Source organism: Pongo pygmaeus, chromosome 2 (assembly GCF_028885625.2).
Source record: "Pongo pygmaeus isolate AG05252 chromosome 2, NHGRI_mPonPyg2-v2.0_pri, whole genome shotgun sequence".
Taxonomy (NCBI): domain Eukaryota; kingdom Metazoa; phylum Chordata; class Mammalia; order Primates; family Hominidae; genus Pongo; species Pongo pygmaeus.
The window spans coordinates 116,793,045-116,817,034 of NC_085930.1; the positions used below are offsets into that span (position 1 = coordinate 116,793,045).

The 23,990-nt window shown below is 42.8% G+C and overlaps 1 protein-coding gene across 6 annotated transcripts in view; it reads left to right on the plus strand.

The window, feature by feature from the left end:
* The window catches only part of TRANK1 (tetratricopeptide repeat and ankyrin repeat containing 1), a 117,097-nt gene that overhangs the window by 16,339 nt on the left and 76,768 nt on the right, over positions 1-23,990 (plus strand). For 2 of the 6 annotated variants that reach the window (XM_063662030.1, XM_054482114.2), the window contains exon 2: positions 19,856-19,987. In XM_063662030.1, coding sequence (XP_063518100.1) covers positions 19,856-19,987 — 132 coding nt within the window. Of the gene's footprint in view, positions 1-16,721; positions 16,842-17,262; positions 17,385-19,780; positions 19,988-23,990 lie in introns of those variants that run through there. The other 4 variants (XM_063662029.1, XM_063662033.1, XM_063662031.1 and 1 more) reach the window with 3 other exon arrangements.

A 23,990-nucleotide genomic window follows, 5' to 3' on the forward strand; every position in this document is an offset into this window, starting at 1 on the left:
ATTTTGTAAGGAGCTTTTAAAAAATGCTCCTATGAGAATTACATGTATACTTTTCAAAATTAACGTTCTTCTTATTACCTTGGTTTTTCTTTGAAAATCTGTGTCTATTTCCTCAGGTCACACAGATACAAGTTATTTTAGTCCTGTATTAATTTAAGCCTGTAAACATCAAGTCATAAAGCAGTATTAGTGTAATTAAACTTCCCAGGAGTCCTGCTTCTTCTTTTCTCCCATAGTGAAATGTTCCATGTGTAATGAAGAATTTAATGAAAAACATCTTTTGAAGTACTGGTTGGTGAAGGGACAAGAGTGAGTCAGTGTGTGGTGAGTGAAGTCCTAATATGAATATCAAGGGAAACAGGACTTTAAAGTTGGCTGTATTGAAAATTCTCGACAGCTAGTCAAATAGGGATCAGATCCGTAGAAAAAAAGACTTTTTCCCCATTCCCTTCGCAAACAAAAAACCACGTTGCTTCATGAAATCATGTCAGAAATTTTTCTTCATTTTTGCTTTGCACGGTCAATGGCAGTTTTATTGGGTGTACCTTGGTTTTACAGGCCTTTGCTCTAGTTTTCAAGGGAACAAGTAGATAGAAACTTAAAATTAATGTATTTATGGGGGAGCTATGGGGCAAGAAACTAGTTTCCGGTTGTAATACTGTGGGCACTAATCAGGGAATGCTTGGAGAGATATGGGCTGGGTTTGCTCACCACAACCTGTGACCCCACATTCTATATCAAAATGCACCACAGAAGTAATTCCATGAGAATTTAGTTCCTGACTGCAGATATTCATCTTCATGTCTTAGATTTGTGCAGGCTAGAAAGACAGCATGATTCTCTGAGGTGGGAATAGGATGGAGCATGGACATACCCAACTCCTGGGACACTCCAAAATTTGGGGAAACAGCCCTTATACTCTCACACACAAGAATTGAAGGCTAAATTTCCACTGAGTAGAAAAATAATATTTCAGATGTTGCATCTGGCTTATTATTCTATCTGGAACTGCACTCTCCAAAACTTTCTGCAGTGATTGAGATATTTTAGATCTGCACTGTCAAATATTGTTGGGGGTGAGCGACCACTAGGCCAGTGGCGTGCAGAGAAAAGAATTTCCCAAGACAGCTGTAGGTGAAGAAGGGCAGATTTATTAGAGAAAGTAGGTAAATGGGAGCTGACTGCCAGGAAACAAAGTCTTGCTGGGGATTTTATAGGATGGTTCTTAGGCTGCAGAATGTTATGTGCAGTGCCGATAAAACACCAAAGTTGCAGTGAGCTAACTTGCAGGTGTCTGGTGATAGTTGGGCGAAGGAAGATTGTAAGTTATTTGTGCAGGAGGGCTATGTGTCCTGGACCATGAAGAAAGGCAGACTTATAGCTTATCTGATGTTTGTGTTTGCTTTCCCTTGGTCCCGCCAGCCTGACTTCTTTTCTGTAATTAGGACTCCACATTCCTCCCCTGACAGAGCAGCGATGACAAATCTTTGGCATGTAAGTGAAGGTCTCACCTTCACCTTCTTGCTGACCAGGGACGTAGAGTTGGCCCTACCTAGGATTGTTAGTCAGTCAGGAGGTTACATGGGCCTCAATCCCTGGGTTGGGAGATAAATTAGGCAGAGTCGCTGTGGGACCATAGGGGAACAGCATTTGCAGCCTAAAATTTTGTTCTGCTGTCTCCAAAGGGGATTCATTAGTTCTTTTACTGGCTGATACCCTTACTGCAGTAACATTTTGGTTTGAAGTTGTTGTATTCTAGAAGACGCAAAACAAGATATTTCATGAACAATACAAGGTGCAAATAAACTAGTATAATCATTATTATAGGCAGGAGAAGTGGGACCTGGCCTGACAAATAAGGTTTTTAAATATTAATGGGATAAGGGAAAATTGAGGAACAGATGTAGACATAATTATTGAGGTGAAGAAGTTGCCCAGTTTCGACCCTTGTTCCTCTGTATTCTGTCCCATTTGCTGAACTATTTATAGGCATAAAGGAATCACTCTAAATTTTGCTGGCATTAACTTTGTTGTTTCCCAACCATAGAGAAAACCTGCAGAGGTACACAGTGAACTCGTTAGAGTTGTTATTTGGCTACCATTCCTGGTACATTTGATTATAGTTAATGATGTAACTATAATGGGCTTGTGTTAAAGCCCCTAGGAAAGGGCCAGACCCCTTGGAGTTTCTGATGCAGAGGCGAGCCTTACAGACCATTTCTGGTGCCTTCTCTATTTGCTTTGTCATGGTGGATGATTGCCATGAGGGATCGATTGGCCCAGGTCCCTCTCCTAGACCTGTGTTTTTGGTGTGCATGTAAACGGTATAGTCTAATCCAGAGTATTGGGCTTAACAATTTCTTCTATAGATCATGGGACTGCTAAGAGTGTAATGTCATCCTCAAGTGCTTGTTTGCGAGGGCACATCCGGCAGTTAGTGCTGTGTGTTATGTTAGCAACCTGTGATGTTACTGAGTAGAGTGGATGCATGCGTATAGCCATTGAGACAATAGTTAGCCATGACAGACGAATAAAAACAGAGCCATGTTTAGGGAAAATGACAATATACAGGAAACTCAGGAAGACAGGAAAGAAGAAGCGCTGCAAAGAGTATAAGAAAAACAGTTAAACACCAAGTACCTCAGCACATTGTTGCTGTGGTGTGGGGGTATACGTCATTACTGGGACAAACATAAAGAAATTTTGTCTGGGCAGTAATCTTGGGAGTTTCCTTGCAAACAGCAATTGTATACTACCTCCCTTATAAAAGCATCAATATTAAGAGGGTGAAGCTGCTTAAGAGAGGTAGTTGGAGAATTACTGAGAGCCTGCAGTAGAACTGAATAAAAAGAGTTAGCTTTAAGAATAAGATTCAACGGCCGGGCACAGTGGTTCATGCCTGTAATCCCAACAGTTTGGGAGGCCAAGGTGGGTGGATCATGAGGTCAGGAGATCAAGACCATCCTGGCCAACATAGTGAAACCCCATCTCAAAATACAAAAATTAGCTGGGTGTAGTGGTGCGTGCCTGTAGTTCCAGCTATTGGGGAGGCTGAGGCAGGAGAATTGCTTGAACCCGAGAGGGTTCACAGAGGCTACAGTGAGCGGAGATTGCACCACTGCACTCCAGCCTGGGCGACAGAGCGAGACTCAAAAAAAAAGAAAGAAAGATTCAAAAGATGTATTGGACTTACTAACTCTTAAGGAAGGTTAAAAAAATTCTAGGTTGTTTGTTTAACACAACTTTTTTTACCTTTTTTTCTTTAACTTTAAATGAGTTTCCAATGTTTACATTCTAGTTGGATCATAAATAATGAGTCTTATCTCAGCACCAGCAACTTGGTAACAGTAGATTTAAAGCAGACAGAAAAAAAAGAGGAAGATAGAGAACTTTAGATGATTCTACTTAACCCTATGGTGCAGATTAACCATTGAGCTCTGACTTTTTCTTATTGTAGTTTGCCCATTAGTTTAAAACGTGCACAAAACAGGCCATAATATGTAACCAGCTGGAGTTTTAAAAAGAATAATAAAATCAGGGGTTAGGATGTTAGAAACTGTCTTTTCAATTTGGACCCCTAGATTGAACAGGAAAAGAAAAAAAGAAAGGAACAGAGAGGAAAAGGTTAAACTTTACAGGAGAGTTTGTGTGTCTCCTGTAAAGTTTGTGTGAGAGTGCCTGGGTTACCACCTTTCAGCCACTGAATGGTGTGGGGCCAATACCCCTAACACCCTTGTTTTTCTCCCATCAGGGAGAGCCTTAGCACCCCAGACCTTTATGGTGTGAGATAAATTCTTCCTCACCTCTGCAAGTTACCAGTTAAGGTGAGCTGTTTTTAGCAGGAGCAGAGAGCCTCTTTAGCTTAAGACCCCTGGTTTTGGGATTCTGTCCAGGGGGTCCTTTGGCTCTCAGGGCAGTCCTGTTTCCAGTGGCCAAGCTTGTGACAGAGGGGGCAAGCATGTGGGGCTTTTTTTCATTTATTCAATTGAGGTGCTTTGCCTTTTAGTGCCTGGCCTTTTGGACTGGTGGCAGTTATCTAGAGGAGTGTCCTTAGGGCAACGAGGAGGGGGCTGGGGTCTTGTGAAGCAGCCAACAGTTGAGCCTGCTTTTTGTCTCTGCATCTTTCTTTTTAGCCCTGTTCTCCTTATTCTGCTCGCGGTTATAAAAGACTGAGGAGGCTAATTTGATGATTTCTTTTGCATAAGGGTTATGCTGTCTTACACAAGAAAATTACACATTTCTCTTTTTTGAGAGTCTGAGAATTAAATTTGTTTTAATGCTTTAGAATGTAGCCCAGAGGTGAGTTTGAAGGATAGATGGGGTTTGTCCCATGGTGGGACTGGAAAACATGCTGCTTGGGGGCGGTGCCACTTGAGGGCACTAATTGCACTTTCCCTTGGGACATCCTGCCAAGATGAAAAGAGGGTTCCACTTGCGTCTGCTGAGGGACTTGGGTGCACTTTCCAAAGGGGCGTTCCACCTATTAGAAAGGAGCCCTTGGCTGCTAGGGGCCTTAACACTGGACGGCCAGTCCAGGTACTCACTCTGGGTGATCAGCCCAGGTACGAGGAAGAAAGGTAAAGGATGATCTCACCTGGTGCCCACCCAGGAGAGGGAGTGGGTAAGGGAACCCTCACCATTTTGAGGCTGTCCGAGGTCACCTGATTTAGCAAAGTCCAAGACAGAATGGCAGGCTGACCCCACAGGAGAATGTAGAGTGAGAAAGAGAGCACCTGAGTTACCCCAAACGTGTGTGAATTCACTTTGAACGAGCTTCTGCTTCCAGTTAGGAGAGTCTTCTTCCCTTCAGGCAAGGCAGCCAGCCCTGTTCACCCTTTGGCCTTCAGGCAGCACTGGAGAGCACCAGGATGGTTAAGAAGCCAGCTGCTGAAAGACTGAAAAGAGTAAGTGAACCCAGGTCCCTCACCCAAACTGGGCAGTGGCCGTCAGATGCTTCCACACAGTCACCTTTCAGTCCCACCGGAGTGTAGCTCCTGCTGGAGACCTGCAGATGCCTCCATGCTTAGAGGTTGTTCTTGGAGTGTGCTGACTTGAGAAAGGGAAAGAGAGAGGGGAGAGAGTTTCCCGTAAGGAGCGAGAGTTCCCATCCAGAGAGAGTTCCCCCTACAGGCCACCAAAATGTGGGTGAGCAGTGACTATGCTGGTGGCATGGGGGTAAAAGAATTTACCAAGGCCAGGTGGGGTGGCTCACACCTATAATCCTAGCACTTTGGGAGGCTGAGGCAGGTGGATCACCTGAGGTCAGGAGATCGAGACCAGCCTGGGCAACATGGTGAAACCCCGTCTATACTAAAAATACAACAATTAGACGGGCGTGGTGGCGCATGCCTGTAATCCCAGCTAGCTACTCAGGAGGCTGAGGCAGGAGAATCACTTGAAACCAGAAGGTGGAGGTTGCAGTGAGCCGAGATCACACCACGGCACTGTAGTCTGGGCGAAAAAGCAAAAGTCCATCTCAAAAAACAAAAATACAAAAAACACAGCTGGGTGTGGTGGCGGTGCACACCTGTAGTCCCAGCTACTCGGGAGGCTGAGGCAGGAGAATCACTTGAACCCAGGAGGCAGAGGTTGCAGTGAGCTGAGATCACACCACTGCACTCCAGCCTGGGCGACAGAGCAAGACTCTGTCTCAAAAATAAAAATAAAAATAAATTAAAGGTTCAATTCCTCAGTCACTCTAGCCACATTTCAAGTACTCCATAGTCATATGTGGCTAGGAGCTATCGTATCTGTGGAGTCCTAATTAGGAACAGGAAGTCAGGCTGGCAGGGCCGAGGGAAAGCAAAAACAGACATCAGATAAACTATAAGTCTGTCTTTCTTCATGGTCCAGGACACACAGCGCTCCTGTGCAAATAACTTACAATCTTCCTTTGCCCAACTATCACCAGACACCTGCAAGTTAGCTCACTGCAACCTTGGTGTTTTATCGGCACTGCACGTAGCATTCTGCAGCCTAAGAACCATCCTATAAGATCTCCAGCAAGACTTTGTTCCCTGGCAGTCAGCTCCTCTTCTGCTGATTCTGACCGTTGCCCTCTAGTAACATATTTTCCTATTTTCTCTAATAAATCCACCACCACACCCGGCTAATTTTTGTATTTTTTAGTAGAGACAGGGTTCCACCACATTGGCTAGGCTGGTCTCCAACTCCTGACCTTGTGATCCACCAACCTTGGCCTCCCAAAGTGCTGGGATTACAGGCATAAGCCGCTGCGCCCGGCCTTGAAACTTTAATTGTATTTAATTTTAGTTAAATTAAAATGTAAATAGCCATGTGTGGTTACCACATTGGACAGAATGTTCCAGATAGAATAGTAATAGCCAGATAGAATAGAAACTGTCACAGAGCTAATTGCCCTGCTTTCATTTTTTATTTATTATTATTATTATTTTTAATGAGATGGAGTTTCACTCTGTCACTAGTACAGTGGCATAGTCATGGTTTACCACAGCCTTGACCTCCAGGGCTCAAGTGATCTTCAGCCTCAGTCTCCCAAATAGCTGGAACTACAGGTGCATGCCACCATGTTTTGCTAATTTTTTAATTTTTATTTTGTAGAGATGGGGTCTCACTGTGTTGCCTAGGTTGGTATGGAACTCCTAAGCTCAAGCAATCCTCCCAGCCTGCCCTTCTAAAGTTTTGGGATTACAGGTGTGAGCCACTGTACCTGGCCTGCTGTGCTTTTAGTTATAAGTAACAGAAAGCCTAACTTAAACAATAAGGATATGTACTGTCTCACCCTGTTGTTTGGCAAACCCAGCAGCTCCTACCTGCATTCTCTTCCCTGGCCACCTACCATTATAGAGCCACATACTTATTTTTCTAGATTCCTATTTCTGACTAGTGAAATGCGGAGAAGTCTACTTGGGGGCTTTGGGAAAGTTTTCCTGTTTTATAAAAGAGATATGTGGTACCAGGGAGCCAGTGGTTGCAGGGACCCCTTCTTCCTGTCTTTAATGTGATGCCTGGAGTTATAGCAACCTTCAATCTTGAGGGGACAAGCATGAGGGCACAAAGCCAGTGTGCTTAGGATGGTGTTACAGAGAGATAAAGAGATGTAGTCTTACTCCCTTATTTCTGATTCTGTGAGAATGTTACAAATAAATTTTTGGTGTCACAAGGAAATAGCACTGGAACATAAATTTAATTTTCTCAGCAAGGCAATTTTTACTTCTATAAGAGGATGCGATTCGTGAATGGAGTAATGGTGAGAGCACACCTGGACAGGGGAGGGGAAGGGATTCTTATTCCTGTCGCAGGTAGCCCCTACTGCTATGTCATTCCCCTATTGGCTAGGGTTGGATGGCACAGTCTAAGCCAATTCCGATTGGCTATTTTAAAGAGAGCAGATGTATGAGCCAGAGTGGCGGGGTGAGCAGTTTGGCAGGAAAGACAGTTATGGAACAGGTAACTGAAGGTGGCTTAGGTCAGAGCAGGTTACCAGGGGTGACTCAGGTCAAAGCAGGTAACCAGGATGAGTCAGGACGGAGCAGGTGACCAGGGGAACAGATGTGAACTACTGATTAAAACTGGTGGAAAGGTTGTTTACTGAAACTACGAGGAAGTTAAACTTTAAAATGGGGGACAAAGAACTGAACATACTGACATACTGATTCTTTGAAGAGAAATTTAGAACTCACTGTATCCAATAAGAAAATTACACACCCCCCAACTCCTCGTTTGCAGCCAAAGGCATCCTAACTGATGCACTCATATAAGTAGAAGTCCAGAGATAGGGCAGGCCTCAGGATTCTCCCCAGATTGATGGCTCCCCACTATTTTCCTTTATTTCCCTTGGCCCTGTCCTTTTCTGTCAGTGTTGGTTTCATCCTGTGAGTGTTGGTTTCATCCTTACGCCGGAAGCAAAATGCAGCTGAAATGTAGGGCCACACATTTACACATCTCAGTGTCAGGATTCACAGCTTCACTTCCACACTGGACAGTGCCCCATGTAATAGAGAGATTCTCTTCTAGAAGCTTATCCAGAATGATGACAAAACACTGTCTCAGAATCCTCCAATAAACATCTTTTTAAGTTTCAGGGGCCAGAATTGTGCCCTACACTCAATACTGAACCAGTTTCTGTCAGGAAGATAAATTTGCTCATCAGACCCTTAGGAAGTAAGGGTGGAGTCAGCTTCCCTTAAGTCTAAGGAGCTTGGGGAAGAGAGGCAGATAACAGACACAAAACTGGAACTCAGTGAGGAAGGAGTAGCCACTTCAAAGGTCCCAAGAATGGTTCATTGTAGCCAAATGGGTAGAGTGTCAGAGCTTCCTAAATTATAAATATCATTAACTGTTACTAAGGGTCAACTTTCAAGTATCTGACATAAAAGTTTAACCTGTTTTTAGTTTTTTACAAGAATATTTCCTGGCACCATGCTGTCACTATAATCTAATGAAATATCCTTAGCCATTTATTGGTAAAGCATTTTAAGCGAATTTATTTCCTGAGCATATTATAGTTTGTGTACCGTATAGTAGAATGATGGCTGTCCAGTGTGCAGGTCAGAGTCCATTCTTTCCCCTGCTATTAGCAATATTGCAAGAACATGAGCTAAAAGGGGCCTGGCGTATTGTCATCTAGTGGTTAATTATTAAAAACAAAACAAACAACTCTTCTAGGATTGGTTATATTTGGAGCTTCACAAAAGAGGACACTCATATGGCCAATAAAAGGCACACAACTTTATTAGTCATCAGGAAAATGCTAATTAAAACCACAATAAGATACTACAGTGGCTAAAATTAAAAAGACTGATAGTGTGCAGAATTGACAAATGTTGGCAGTTTATATACACAAAACACAGCTTTTGGGAGTATAAATTGGTTCAACCACTTGGAAAACTGGCAGTCTCTACTAAAAGTAAATAGCACATCTTGCCTGTCACTCAGCAGGTCCACTCCTGGGAAGAAAGGCAGACAAATAACTCACTGAAAGACATATACAGGATCATTTATAACAGCTTTATTCACAGTTATCTCAAACTGGAAACAATTCAAATGCCCATCAACAGAATGGATAAGTAAATTGTGGTATATTCATAAAATCAAACACCACACAGCAATAAAAGAAAGGAGTTACTGATATGTACAACAATTTAGTTGAGTCTCACATGGATAATCTTTAAGGAAAGAGGGAACCCACCATGTTATTATGGGGTTCGAGAACAGGTGAAACTCATTTATAGTTTACAGATCAGAATAGTGGTGAAGAAGGTGGGTTTAGACTAGGAATGGACAAGAGGGAACCTTCTGGAGACCTGGAAATGTTCTATATATTCACCCAGGTGGGAGTTAGGTGGGTAGATGGGTATAAAAATCATAGCTGAACACTGAAGAGTAGTGCATGTTACACACATCATACTATGTTTTGCCTCAATAAAAATGTTAAAAAAAATTTGGGCCTATCAAGATAATGGGATATGACAGACCTCTACTGTATGTCTTTGTGAATATTGCACAGTAATTGTTGCTGTATGTTGCTGTATGTTGCTGTATTGTTGCTGTATGTTGTTTGACCATTTGACTGAAACCCCACATATCCTTATTGCATAATATAGTTTTTTTATGGGCACATAAATTATACTTTGAATACTGCAAACTCCCTGACTGTGATGCCTGCTGGGGGATATTTTAACTGTCATCTTGTCAGCGGGGCCAGGGTCTTAGGATGGCTCTGTAAGTAATTAGTATCTTGGCTGCTTTTACTTTCCTGAATGTGCATGTAAATCAGTACTACTACAAAACCGAGGAAACTTTGATATCCTGCCATCTTTTGGGTATCATGGTGTAGCATAGTGTGCGTAAGGAAAATCAGTAATGTTTCTGTCTAACTTGGAGTAGAAATACAAGTCCAGACATACTTGTTTACACTGGCGTTTCTTTCTCTCTCTCTCTCTCTTTTTCTTTCTTTCCTTTTCTTTCTTTCTTTCTTTCTTTCTTTTTTCTTTCTGGGTTTTTGCTTCATTTTCTTTTTACTTAAAACAAATTTTAACTGTGGTAAAAAACACGAAACATAATTTGCCATCTTAACACTTTTTAAGTGTACAGTTCAGTAGTGTTAAGCACATTCATATTGTAAAAACAATTTCTGGAATTTTTCACTTGCAAAACTGAAACTCCATATTCATTAGACGACAACTTCCCATTTCTCCTTCCTTATAGTACCTGGTAACCACAGTTCTACTTTCTGTTTCTATGAAATTGACTATTTTAAGTAGCTCATATAAGTGGAACTGTAAAATACTTGTTTTTTGGTGACTGACTTATTTCACTTAGCATGATGCCCTGAAGGTTCATCCATGTTGTATCTTGTGTCAGGATTTCATTCCTTTCTAAGGCTAAATAGTACTCCACTGTATGTATATGCCACATTTTGTTTATACATTCATCAGTAGATCTTTTGTTTACATTTAACACCCTTTCCTCCATCCCTCAATTTCCTGTAGGGTAGTGTTACTCAAGCATTTTTTCATTATAGCTCCTCCTAACCTTTTCAGACTTTTAGCTAATCTAGCTTCCCACCCCCCATGAAATTTTAATACCACAGATAATACTGTATATCCTTTTTTTTATATTGTATGTATATCTGTGCTTTGTACATGAAAAGAATAAACATTTTTACTCCCCAATAACCCATTTTCTTTCCTTTGAGGGCAATATTGCCCCATTGAGAATGCATGCTCTAGGGAAAACCAATTCCAGATTAATACATATAGAGGTAGCCCCAAGTTTACTAAAAACTTGGTAATGAAAGAAATGGTACTTGGAGAAAATCTTAAACTCGCCTCACCCTTCTCTGCTCCCACCAAACTTCCAACATCTCCTGCCCTCCCTTAAACAAACAGATAAATACTCAAAAAGAAAGAAAGAAGTTCACCTCTTGATCTTTCCCGGTCCTGGTATGGGGATGACCTCTCTTTTAGAGGGGAGAATGGTTCTCTGTGTCTCCTGCCTCCTCCTTCCCCTGCTGTTGTTGCTGAAACACTTTAATGGGTTGATGACACCATATTTAGCTCATAACGTATATTGTCCTACAGAATATATTTCTTTTTTCCCATTTCATGAAAAAAATATAGAATATATTTCTATTTGGTTCATCTTTGACAGTTTTAAGGTTATCTATTCGAGGCTTTTGTGTATTTCCCAAATTTATGTGCTTTATAGAGCCTATACTTTGCAACATTAGATGCAGTGGTATCACAATAGTTATCTTCAGGGAGCTAGGCTGTGTGTGTGTGTGTGTGTGTGTGTGTGTGTGTGTGTGTGTGTGTATGTATTTGTATAAAAGAAAATCCAATATTACATGCATTTGGCTGGGCACGGTGGCTCATACTTGTAATTCCAGTGCTTTGGGAGGCTGAGGTGGACAGGTCATTTGAGGTCAGGAGTTCAAGACCAACCTGGCCAACATGGTGAAACTCTGTCTCTACTAAAAATTAAAAAATTAGCCAGGCGTGGTGGTGTAAATCTGTAATCCCAGCTACCTGGGAGGCTGAGGCAGGAGAATCTCTTGAACCTGGGAGGTGGAAGCTGCAGTGAGCCAAGATTGTACCACTGCACTCCAGGCTGGGGGACAGAGCAAGACTCCGTCTCTTCAAAAAAACAAAAAACAAAAAAACAACAAAAAAACATTTATATTTGAAACCAAAGCCCCTGTTTCTATAATGCAAAGTAAAATTTGGCTAAAAGCCTTGGAGTTGATTTCTTCTGCCTTCCACTCTCACGCCCATGAAATTCATCAGGAACTCTTATTGGCTGGTCTTCCTGCATTCATTTTACATTGGCTTATTTCTCTCCATCTTGCCTTCAGCCAGGATGATCTGGAAGTATCAACTGGATCTTGGTTTTTTAATTTAATTTTATTTTTTGAGACGGAGTCTTGCTCTGTCACCCAGGCTGGAGTGCAGTGGCACGATCTTCGCTCACTGCAACCTCTGCCTCCTGAGTTCAAGCAATTCTCCTGCCTCAACCTCCTGAGTAGCTGAGATTACAGGGATGTGCCACCATGCCCGGCTAATCTGTATTTTTTTAGTAGAGACAGAGTTTCACCATGTTGGCCAGGCTGGTCTTGAACTCCTGACCTCATGATCTGCCCGCCTTGGCCTCCCAAAGTGCTGGGATTACAGATGTGAGCCACTGTGCCAGGCCCAATTGGATCTTGTTAATCTCCAACCTAAAACCCTCTAGTGCTTTACTGTTCAATATGGTAGCCACTAGCCACATGTGGCTATGTATTGCAAAGTTAATTAAAATTAAGTTAGATTTGAAATTCAGTTCTTCATTTGTACTAGTCATATTTCAAATGTACAGTAGCCAGTTGTGGCTAGTGCCTTCTGTATTGTATAGTATAAAATTGAACATTTGCATTATCACAGAAAGTTGTCATAGACAATGCTGCTTTCCCAGTTGCATTTAGATGAATTCCAAGACCCTCTGATGGCCTTCAAGATCCATCATCTACTTACTGTGGCAATTACCTACTCTTTCAGCTTCACTTTTGCATCCTACTCACCTGGCAGTTCTTAAACTGTGAAGCTCAGAGCTTTTGCATGTGCTGTTTCTGTGGCCTGGACACCTACTGTCCTTGTCACTGGGCTAACTGCTCACAATTTAGATCTTGTCTTAAATGTCAATTCCAACAGACTTGCCTTGATCCCTGCAATCTAAGCTGTGATCTCCTGTTACAGGCTTTCTTATACCCTCTACTTTTTCTTCATAAGAAGAAAAATATTTTAACTATAATATTCGTGTGATTATTGATGTACTTAATGTTCATCTCCTTAACAGACAGTAAACTTCTGGAAGGTGGGGATAGTGGCCATCCTTTCACCATCAGACTCCTGATCGCCAGCACAGTGCCCAGCATAGGGTAGATGCTATATGAACAATAGGACTAGGGTGTGCTGAAAGTTCAGATCCAGTGGGAAGGCACATGTGTGTTGGGTGTGTGAAAATTAAAAACAGTTCTTTATTACTGTAGGATGACTGTAGTTAACAATAACATATAGTTCAAATAGCTAGAAGGAGGATATTGAACATTCCCAACACAAAGAAATAATAAATTTTTGAGACGATGGATATGCTACATACCCTGATCTGATCACTTATACATTATATGTATTAAAACATCACTATGAATATGTACATTATCAATATGTCAATTTAAGAAATAAAATAGGTAGGCTGGGCGCAGTGGCTCACACCTGTAATCCCAGCACTTTGGGAGGCCAAGGCGGGTGGATCATGAGGTCAGGAGATTTAGATCATCCTGGCTAACATAGTGAAACCCCATCTCTACTAAAAATACAAAAAATTAGCCGGGCGTGGTGGCCGGTGCCTGTAGTCCCAGCTACTCAGGAGGCTGAGGCAGGAGAATGGCGTGAACCTGGGAGGCGGAGCTTGCAGTGAGCGGAGATCGGGCCACTGCACTCCAGCCTGGGTGACAGAGATGAGACTCCTTCTCAAAAAACAAAAAACAAAAAAACAAAAAAGAAATAAAATAGGCCTGGAGTGGTGGCTCACGCCTGTAATCCCACCATTTTGGGAGGCCGAGGCAGGTGGATCACCTGAAGTCAGGAGTTCGAGACCAGCCTGGCCAAGATGGTGAAACCCCATCTCTACTAAAAATACAAAAATTAGCTGGGCGTGGTGGTGGGCACCTGTAATACCAGCTACTAGGGAGGCCGAGGGAAGAGAATGGCTTGAACCCACGAGGCAGAGGTTGCAGTGAGCCGAGATCGCGCCATTGCACTCCAGCCTGGGTGACAAGAGTGAAAACTCCATCTCGAAATAAATAAATAGATAAAAAATCTAGAAAAATGTTCCCAGGAGCTGGGGATGGGGGGTTGGGGGTGTTCTATATCATGACTGTGGTTGTGGTTACATGACCGTAAATTTTGTTAAATGAATTGAACACTTAAAATGGGTGAATTTTATCATATGTAAATTGTACCTCAATAAAATTTACTTAAAAAAAAAAAAAAAAAGGAAGAAACCAGCTGGGTGCAGTGGCTCATGTCTGTAATCCCAGCACTTTGGAAGACCGAGGGATCACCTGAGCACTCACTTGAGCTCAGGAGTTCAAGACCAGCCTGGCCAACATGGTGAAAACCCTGTCTCTACTAAAAATACAAAAATTAGCCTGGCATGGTGGCGTGCGCCTGTAATCCCAGCTACTTGGGAGGCTGAGGCAGGCGAATAGCTTGAACCTGGGAGATGGAGTTTGCAGTGAGCCAAAATTGCACCACTGCACTCTAGCCTGGGCGACAGAGTGAGACTCAGTCTCAAAAAAAAAACAAAAACAAACCCAAAAGCAGTCAAGAGACCCCAGATATTGGGGAGGTAGATAATTATTTATGGTGTTTACTTTTTGCTGTGAGAATGACTTTTAGGTTATAAATTTTACAAAAACAGTTCAGAGCTGGTCTGGTCAACTGGCTTTAGAAATACCATCTTTGGTGTGCATGTAGTTGGGTGTAATTGAGGCTGTAAATAAATGAGAAATAACTTAAAGTTGATGGGCAAAGGGGATAAGTTGCACTGGTAATGCCCTAGGTTTAGTGCAGGCCACTTTACTGGGCTTTGGTCGGTGGGGGCAGGATGGTGAGACAGCTGAGGGGGGTGGTGGCAAGGTGTTCCGATCTTGTCCTATTTCAATGCCCTGGGTAGGGAAGACTTGGGTGCAGCACCTCATACTTTTCCAGGGGACTTATGAAATATTTTGAGTGAGTTTCTTAAGAAAATTCCTGTTCTTCTCATCCCACATTTGTACCCCTTTCCCCAAGAAAAAAAGAAAAAAACAAAACAAAACACATTGAAGTCCCCAGAGTATATTCTGACTTTGGATTTTTATCCTTGACTGTCTGTGGGCACCCTTCCTGTGGGGAAGAAGAGTCACTTTTAAGAGAGAGAGAGAAAGAAAGAGAGGAGAGGAGAGAAAGAAAGCAAGAAAAGGAAAGCAACCAAGAAAGTAAGCGAGCAAGAAAGCAAGCAAGCAAACAGGCAAGAAAGAAAGAAAGATAGAAGGAAAAGGACGGGCATGGTGGCCAAGCCTGTAATCCCAGCGCTTTGGGAGACTGAGGCGGCCGGATCACTTGAGGTCAGGAGTTCGAGACCAGTCTGGCCAACATGGGGAAACCCTATCTCTACTAAAAATACAAAGTTAGCTGGGCATGGTGGCGCACACCTGTAATCCCAGCTACTCAGGAAACTGAAGCAGGAGAATGGCTTGAACTCGAGGGACGGAGGTTGCAGTGAGCCAAGATCGCGCCACTGCACTCCAGCCTGGGTGACAGAGTGAGAGTCCATCTCACAAAAAAAAAGAAGAAGAAAAAAAAAAGACATACTCTTTCTAGCTTCAACTTGGATCTACTGCTACTGCCAGCATTCCCGAGTTAATCTTGGATCATTGACTGCTTTTGGGCTCTTTTGGCAACCCTAAACAAACAAAAAAAGCAAGCAAGCAAACAAAAAACCCCAAAAAATAAAATAAAAAAGTAAACAAATTTGTTGTCAAGAATTCAAGTAGTACCTAGATAATGTATGAAGGGAAAGCCATCCTCTCTGCCCATTTCAGTAATAACCCCCCCAACAGGCCATCTGTGTTGCCAGTCTTTGCTGTAATCCTGTACGTCAGTTACAGAACTTCATGTGTATACGTATACACAATGAGTCATAAAAACCACAACCACCTGGATCTGTTCTGTTTCAGACTTGCTTGTTTCAAAATCTACTCAGTGCATTTGCATTTTTCTTGCATCTTCTTCCTCATATGTAGCTCAGCAGCCTGTGACAGCTTCCAACAACTAGAGTTTGAATTCTCATAGAGACATAGTGAAAATTTCTGAAAGCCAGCCAGGCAGCTGTGCAATTGTCCTTAAGTATTTTGTAGCTTTTACACCATTAACGAAGCTGAAAATGCAGGGTAGAGTGCTCAGTGCCAGCCAAAATATAAGATACCCTAGTGATTTTACTGGGTGCTGATCTTTTAACCTCTGTCTTGGCCCTTCAGAGTATAGTTTGGCTCTTAAAGTGAGGCCACCTAGGTTGGACTTCTCACATTACCAATTTCAGTGTGACTGTGGCAAATGGTAAGTGGCTTAACCTGTCTTTGCTTCACTTTCCCTATGTGCAAAATAGAGATAGAGTCACGCTGACCTTATAGCACTTTTTTTTTTTTTTTTTTTTTTTTGACAGAGTCTCACTCTGTTGCCCAGGCTGGAATGTAGTGGCTTGATCTCAGTTCACTACAACCTGCATCTCCTGGGCTTAAGTGATTCTCATGCCTCAGCTTCCTGAGTAGCTGGGGCTATAGGCATGCGCTACCATGCCTGGCTAATTTTTGTATATTTTTAGTAGAGATGGGGGTTTTATCATGTTGGCCAGGCTGGTCTCGAACTCCTGACCTCAGGTGATCTGCCTGCCTCGGCCTTCCAAAGTGTTGGGATTACAGGCGTGAGCCACTGTGCCTGGCCGAGGCTTCTTATAGGAATGAAAAGACACAATGATGTAAAGCACATAGTAGGTACTTAGCAGATATTAGCTATGAAGAATATTGTCATTATGGTAAATTATTACCACTTTTATTTAATAATTTCATCTTATAAATAAATAATCAGTTGGTCAGTTTTTTTTTTTTTAAAGACCCAACAACTGAGCCATCTGTATTCTATTGTAGAGATATAAAGCATTCTTCTGTGTAATGAGAATGTAACTCTCAATGAATCCTATTAGGAAGAAAAAAGCCTTCTGTATGGTTGGCATTCCTTCTTTCACCTCTGATGTGATTGTATCAAGAAAAAGCAGAAACATAGGTGGGTGAATACATTTGTTGTTGCCCATATAACATTAAGAGCTGACTGTTGGTTTCTAGAGAAGTATGAAAAATAATCTTGAAATGAAGAGTTTTTTTGTATTTGTAAATACAATGGAAATGCCTTGTGTTTGAATTCTTCAGTTAAACCCTTAAAGAGTCTGTTTGATAACATTTGTGGTCTGATTAGTAAGAGGGTACATTGTAGAGTGATTGGAAATTCAGAAAATCAAGGAAGAAAATTAAAATTCTGTCAAATTCCAAAGGTGTGGCTTTTAACATTTTGGCATATTTTCAATATATTTTATGTATTTAAAACAATTTGGGATTATATTCCTTTTCAACCTTATAGGCCTGTATTTTTCATTTACTAACTTGCTCTGTCGTTAAATGTTCTTTTACAACACGATTTTTTTTTCCAGATGGAGTTAGTGCTTGTCACCTAGGCTGGAGGGAAGTGGCGTGATCTTGGCTCACTGCAACCTCTGCCTCCCAGGTTCAAGCAATTCTCCTGCCTCAGTCTCCCAAGAAGCTGTGATTACAGGTGCTCACCACTATGCCTGGCTAATTTCTGCAGTTTTAGTAAAGACGGGGTTTCACCATGTTGGCCAGGCTGGTCTCGAACTCCTGACCTCAGGTGATCCGCCCGCCTCAGGTGTTCAGCCTCTTAATGTGCTGGGATTACAGGCATGAGCCAGCGCACTGGGTCTTTTACAACATGATTTTATTTTTCGGAGATAGAGTCTCACTCTGTCACCCAGGCTGGAGTGTAGTGGTGTGATCTTGGCTCACTGCAACCTCTCCCTCCTGGGTTCAAGCAGTTCTCCTGCCTCAGCCTCCTGAGTAGCTGGGATTACAGGCGTGTGCCACCACACCTGTCTGATTTTTGTATTTTTAGAAGACATGGGGTTTCATCATGTTGGCCAGGCTGGACTCGAACTCCTGACCTCAGGTGGTCTGCCCGCCTCAGCCTCCCAAAGCGCTGGGATTACAGGCGTGAGCCACTGTGCCCGGCCACAACATGATTTTAAAAATAACTGTGTGTTGTTCTAACATACAGATCTTCTATAACTGATTTAAACCTGTTATATATTATGGAACATTTAGTTATTTCCAAGTTTTTGAGGTGGTGAACATCCATGAGGGTAAACCTATTTATGATGTATTTTATTTCCTCTGTAAGCAGTGTCCCCAACATTTTGTGTCATTCTTTTAATTATTTTCCAATGATATTTTGTTGTTCAATTTTTGATTTACTTATGCACTAGTGAGGGTGATCCTATTTACCTACTTTTCATATATTTAGTAGCAAGTAATTGGTGTTTCTTTGTGAATTGTTTCTTAGGACCCTTCTACATTTTGATGAGAATGTTGGTCTTTTCTTGCAGTGGAAAGCTATTTATAACAGAGGGATATGAACTCTTTGTCAGTTATTACAATAATTTTCTTGTTTCAGTTGTTTGACCATGGCCAGCTTAAAGAATATTTACTGGACAAATGGCCGACAATATTTGAAAGAAAAGCATACTTTATTCCCTAGTACATAGTTCTTTACATTTTTTTCATGTTCTTCTTAGTCATCTCTGTGTAAATAGTAGTCATGTAATTTAGAGATTACTACATGAAAAGCATAGGTAGAGTTCTGTATTCTGACTTAAAAGTCATGTGTCTCATTCTGTTAAAGCTCTGCCTAAGAAGTGGAGTACAGTTCAAAAACCCCATTCCCAAGAAGTCAAATTGTTTAAAATAAATCACCACTTATGTGTGCTTGGGTCTGTTTCCCCCTCTGACCCCTTACCCAGATTTAAAATGATAAAATTAATAATTACTGTCTATCCAAGAATTGTGTTGGTTATCAAGACACCTAAGAAATTTTATGACCCCACAGGTACATGTTATCTGTGAACACCTGAAACTGTCCACATATTTAAGATCTACCCTACCCTACCAATTTGCCTTTCCCTCTGCCATCTTGAGAGGAAGCAATACTAAAGGACCTCTCCTCTGACCCCCACCTTTTCCCTGTCTCCTTGGCAGCTGCTTCTTAAGATCTTCCTGGGTGCTCTCCTCTCCTGCCTTTGTTCAGCACACTTACCAAGGCCCACCATGTGGTCAGGGCTGCCAGGCAGTTCTTTCCAACCACCCAGGCCACACTGGAGAAAATCAGTAATGTGCGTCTTCTCTGGGTCTGGCATTCAAATTGTTACACCACAGATATGTAAGTACCCCTTATGTTCGAGGCCATACGGCTACAAAAATGAGCAAAATAGGGGTTTGACCTGAAAGAGGCAAATACCCTTGGGGGACACAGACAAGTAGGCAGACAATGGCTGTCTCAGGGACAAATATTTCAAGGCTTATTTTATAGTGTTTTAAGAAAGGAGGGGGACAGGAGAGACAGTGGTTATGTCTCTGTGTCCAAGCCACTTGTATACTGAGGCCTTCACCTCCCCTCCCTGTTCCATCTTCTAAGAGAGTGGAAGTACTATCAGCTGAGTTTTTACCAATACGTGATGTGGTACAGTGGTCAAGAGCAGAAACTAGGAATTGGTCAGATCTGGGGTCAGAAATGGGAAATGTCATTAGCAGATTTTTAGGCAAGTGACTTGAACCTCTGAGCCTCAGTTTCCTCATCTGAACAGTGGGGACAATGCCTTCCTGTGGGCTGTGGTGATGGGTAAATGAGATTAATAATAATGCCAGTTACAGGGATAGCGCTCACTACCTACCAGGTTTATGTTGTCTCATGCATGGAAGCAGCCTCCTCCAGATCATTAATGCTGAATAAATGGAATTGGTCTGGCTACCCTTGAGAACAGAAAAGAACTGACAAAGAAATGGTCTTGTCAGACACTGCCTGGTTTCCTGGTGGTGAGAGGTGTTGCCAAGATGTGCCCTTTGAAGGTGGGTGGGGCCATAGTGAACAAACTCCTTCTCCAGATTTCAGCAATGCAGACAGGAAGGTGAACATGCCCTGCACGGGTCTGGCAGCAAGCCTCTCCCGTCTCCTCACAGGATGGACCTGACAGCTTATGCTGAGCTGCTGAAAGAATCCGGCAACCAGGTTCTTAAGAATGGGAACTTCTCTTTGGCCATCAGAAAGTACGATGAAGCCATCCAGATTCTCCTGCAGTTATACCAGTGGGGGTAAGTGTTTGCATTTTCACCTCATCTTTTCTTTTTCAGTACATGGGACTCTGTTCCTTATGATTTCTTTTCATTTCTTATCATTCTACCCTGTTTCTGTTTTCTTTCTCCCTCACTTCCTATTTATCTTCTCTGCATTGTTGGCTTAGAAAGTGAACGGGGATTGTGTAAGAAGGGAAATAGAAAGTGAAACACAGAGGACTGTTGATAAACATAACAAAACTTCCTCTTCTGGCTGGCTAGGGTCAGATTTAATGGGATGGCTGAAGTCTTCGAACAAACCTCTTCGTCGTCATTCATTTCATCTTCTTTATTATCTATGCCATTTACTCCCTGGCCACAGCGCACACTCCGCCGGGCACTAAGGTTCACTTTCTCTTTCCTTGCCCCTTCAGCTTCTTACAGACCTGTTCTCAAACATCGTAGTATCACAACATGCTTAAACATTGCTGAGGACACTAAAGAGCCTCTTCTGTTTATGTAGGCTGTAGCTATCAATAATGTATGTTAGAACTTAAAACTGATAAAAAAATAAAGTATGTATTTATTTAAAAATATTGGCCGGGTGCGGTGGCTCATGCCTGTAATCCCAGCACTTTGGGAGGCCGAGGTGGGCGGATCACGAGGTCAGGAGATCGAGACCATTCTGGCTAACAGGGTGAAACCCCATCTCTATTAAAAATACAAAAAATTAGCCAGGTGTGGTGGTGGGCACCTGTAGTCCCAGCTACTCAGGAGGGTGAGGCAGGAGAATGGCGTGAACCCGGGAGGCGGAGCTTGCAGTGAGCTGAGATTACGCCACTGCACTCCAGCCCGGGTGACAGAGCGAGACTCTATCTCATAAAAGGAAACAAAACAAAACAAAAAAAAAACAAAAAACAATAAATTTGCTGGGTACAGTGGCTCACACCTGTAATCTCAGCACTTTGGGAGGCCGAGGCGGTCAGATCACCTGACTTCAGGAGTTCAAGACCAGCCTGGCCAACATGGTGAAACCCCATCTCTACTAAAAATACAAAATTAGCCGGGCGTAGTGGCGCATGCCTGTAATTCCAGCTACTCGGGAGGCTGAGGCAGGAGAATCGCTTGATCTTGGGAGGCAGATGTTACAGCGAGCCAAGATCGTGCCATTGAACTCCGGCCTCAGAGACAAGAGTGAAACTCTGTCTCAAAAATAAATAAATAAATATATCAGTAAATCTATTACATGTTGTATTTTTAAAGTATATTTTCCAAAACAAAAACTTGCACATTTTTGTTAATCTCCTTCTTAATGTCTTGTCTCCATAGAAGACAGCTGGCTTCTTACATCTGTATTCAGTCTGTTGCAATATCACATGTCATATAGCTTCTGGAAAACTCCCTGTGTGAATGTGAGGGAATGAGTATGAACAAGGCACATTATGTCTTACTTATTGTATTAGTTTCCTGTTGCTGCTGTCACAAGTTACCACCAGTTTAGGGCTTAAAGCAATACAAATTTATTCTCTTGCAATTCTGAAGATCAGAAGTTCTAAATGAGTCTAATGGGGCTAAAATCAAGGTTGTTAGCAGGGCTGGTTCTTTGTGGAGGCTCTGAGGGGGAGAAGGCACTTCCTTGCCTTTCTCAGCTTTGAGTGGCGGTGTGTATTCTTTGGCTTGTGGCTCCTTCCTTTATCTTCAAAGCTTATCATTCCAATCTCTGCTTCTGTCATCACCTCGCCTTCTCCTCAGCTGTGCTTCTGTCTCCCTCTGTCTCTGTCGTTCATAGGGACCCTTGTGATTTTATCATAATTCAGGATGATCTCCTATTCCTAAAGTCCTTAAATTGATCACATCTGCTACATCATTTGTTAATCACAGAAGTTTGTTTTTTCCATAAAAAGAACAGTATTTGGGGGCCATTATTCAGTTTACCATAACCGTGAAAGTATTTTCACCTTGTGGATCACCTGCAGTGGCCTTGAGGGTCCCCAGAAGTTCCCAGATCATCCTTTTGGAACAGCTGCAGTAGAGCGAGCAGATGATGGCATCTGCAGGGTGCACACAACCTAAACTTGTGCTAGGAAATGGCACCAAATTAAATTACTGAAACACAGCTCCACCTCCCCCTCCCATCTCCTTGATGTCTACACTCTAGTTGAGCTTGAGTTGAGTGTAATTAGCTTGTGTCTGTAGTTTCTGCAGTTCTGCCTTGTCCTGGTACATACCAGAATTGTGTCAGAGTTGGGTTTAGAGATCCTTGATCAAGGCAAACATTCAGCTTTCTTAGAAAGAGGTAGTATTGTATAGTGGTTATGGTTGTAGACTGACCCCACACTATGTGTGATCAAAGCTCAGCTCCACCACTTACTGTGTGACCCCTACTGGGACTTCTGCCTGGACCCTCATGTTGCCTTTTATGGGACCTTCCTGACACTGTTCCCCTTGCCCATCACCTGCTGCTGGCCTTCCTGCCTCAGCTAGCTAACACTGAGACTCAGGTGCATGTGATTTACAGCGTACTTGTAGGAGAAAGGGGACTGAAGGAGGCAGGATGGCACAAGGAAGGCTCTAAGCAGGGATGGTGTCTAAACCAAGCAAGGTTCACCTGATCCCATAGGCAGCTCTGGAGCATGAATCATACTGGAGAGCTGGTTCCACCTTGAGGCAAGGAGGTTAACCTTTTGATTCTCATATCAGTCAGTCACTGGTTTTAGGCTGTCTGGCTCCCGGCAGTCATCCTAGGGAGTGGGGCTATATTAGTCAGCTTGTGCTACCATAACAAAACAGCACAGACTGGGTGGCTTAAACAACAGAAATTTATTTTTCAAAGTTCTACAGGCTGGGAAGTCCAAGATCAAGCGGCCCCCTGTGAGGGCTGTCTTCCTGGCTTGTAGATGGTTGCCTTCTCACTGTGTTACGTGCAAAGAGGAGAGAGCAAGCTCTCCAGTGTCTCTTCTTATTCCATCATGAGGACTCCACCCTCATGACCTCAGCTAAACATAATTACCTCCCAATGGCTCCATGTTCAAATATTGTCATATTGAGGGTTAGGGCTTCAACCCAGGGATTTTTTTTTTTTTTTTTTTGAGACGGAGTCTCGTTCTGTCTCCAGGCTGGAGTGCAGTGGCGCGATCTTGGCTCACTGCAAGCTCCGCCACTTCCCGGGTTCACACCATTCTCCTGCCTCAGCCTCCTGAGTAGCTGGGACTACAGGCACCTGCCACTATGCCTGGCTAATTTTTTGTATTTTTAGTAGAGACAGGGTTTCACCGTATTAGCCAGGATGGTCTCGATCTCCTGACCTCGTGATCCGCCCATCTCGGCCTCCCAAAGTGCTGGGATTACAAGCATGAGCCACTGTGCCCAGCCTACCCAGAGATTTTTTTTTCTTTGGCAGTTGGGGATGGGGGAAGTTCAGTCCCTAGTGTGGGTGTAACTTCCCGGGGAGAGGATGGCTCTCATTAGGCTGAGGATAAATCTCTGGAGAACAGGGTGCTGAGAACCTCTAGCTGCAGCCAACAGACATTGCAGCTGGGAATGGCTGCACCTGGCCAGAGTGTCTGGGATGGACACCATGGCATCTCTTACACTTGTGGTCACTGCTCCCTTGCTGATCCCTCACTGCCTGACCCCACTGCCTCCTGTGTGCTTCTGGGGCCTCATCCCTTCACCTAGAGGGAATGTTGGGCCATGAAAGAAGCCAGACACAAAACATTGAGGGTGGGGACAGTAATGGAGGTGATTTTTCCTTTGTTTATTAATATTTTTGTGCTTATCTGCATTATCTACAGTGATTTTTGTATTATTCTACAGTGATTTGTATTATTTTTATGATTAAGTTTTTTTTTCTTGTTTTGAGATGGAGTCTTGCTGTGTTGCCAGGCTGGAGTGCAGTGGTACGATCTTGGCTCACTGAAACCTCTGCCTCCTGGGTTCAAACGATTCTCTTGCCTCAGCCTCCCGAGTAGCTGGGACTACACGTGTGCCCCACCATGCAATTTTTTTGTATTTTAGTAGAGATGGGGTTTCACCATGTTGG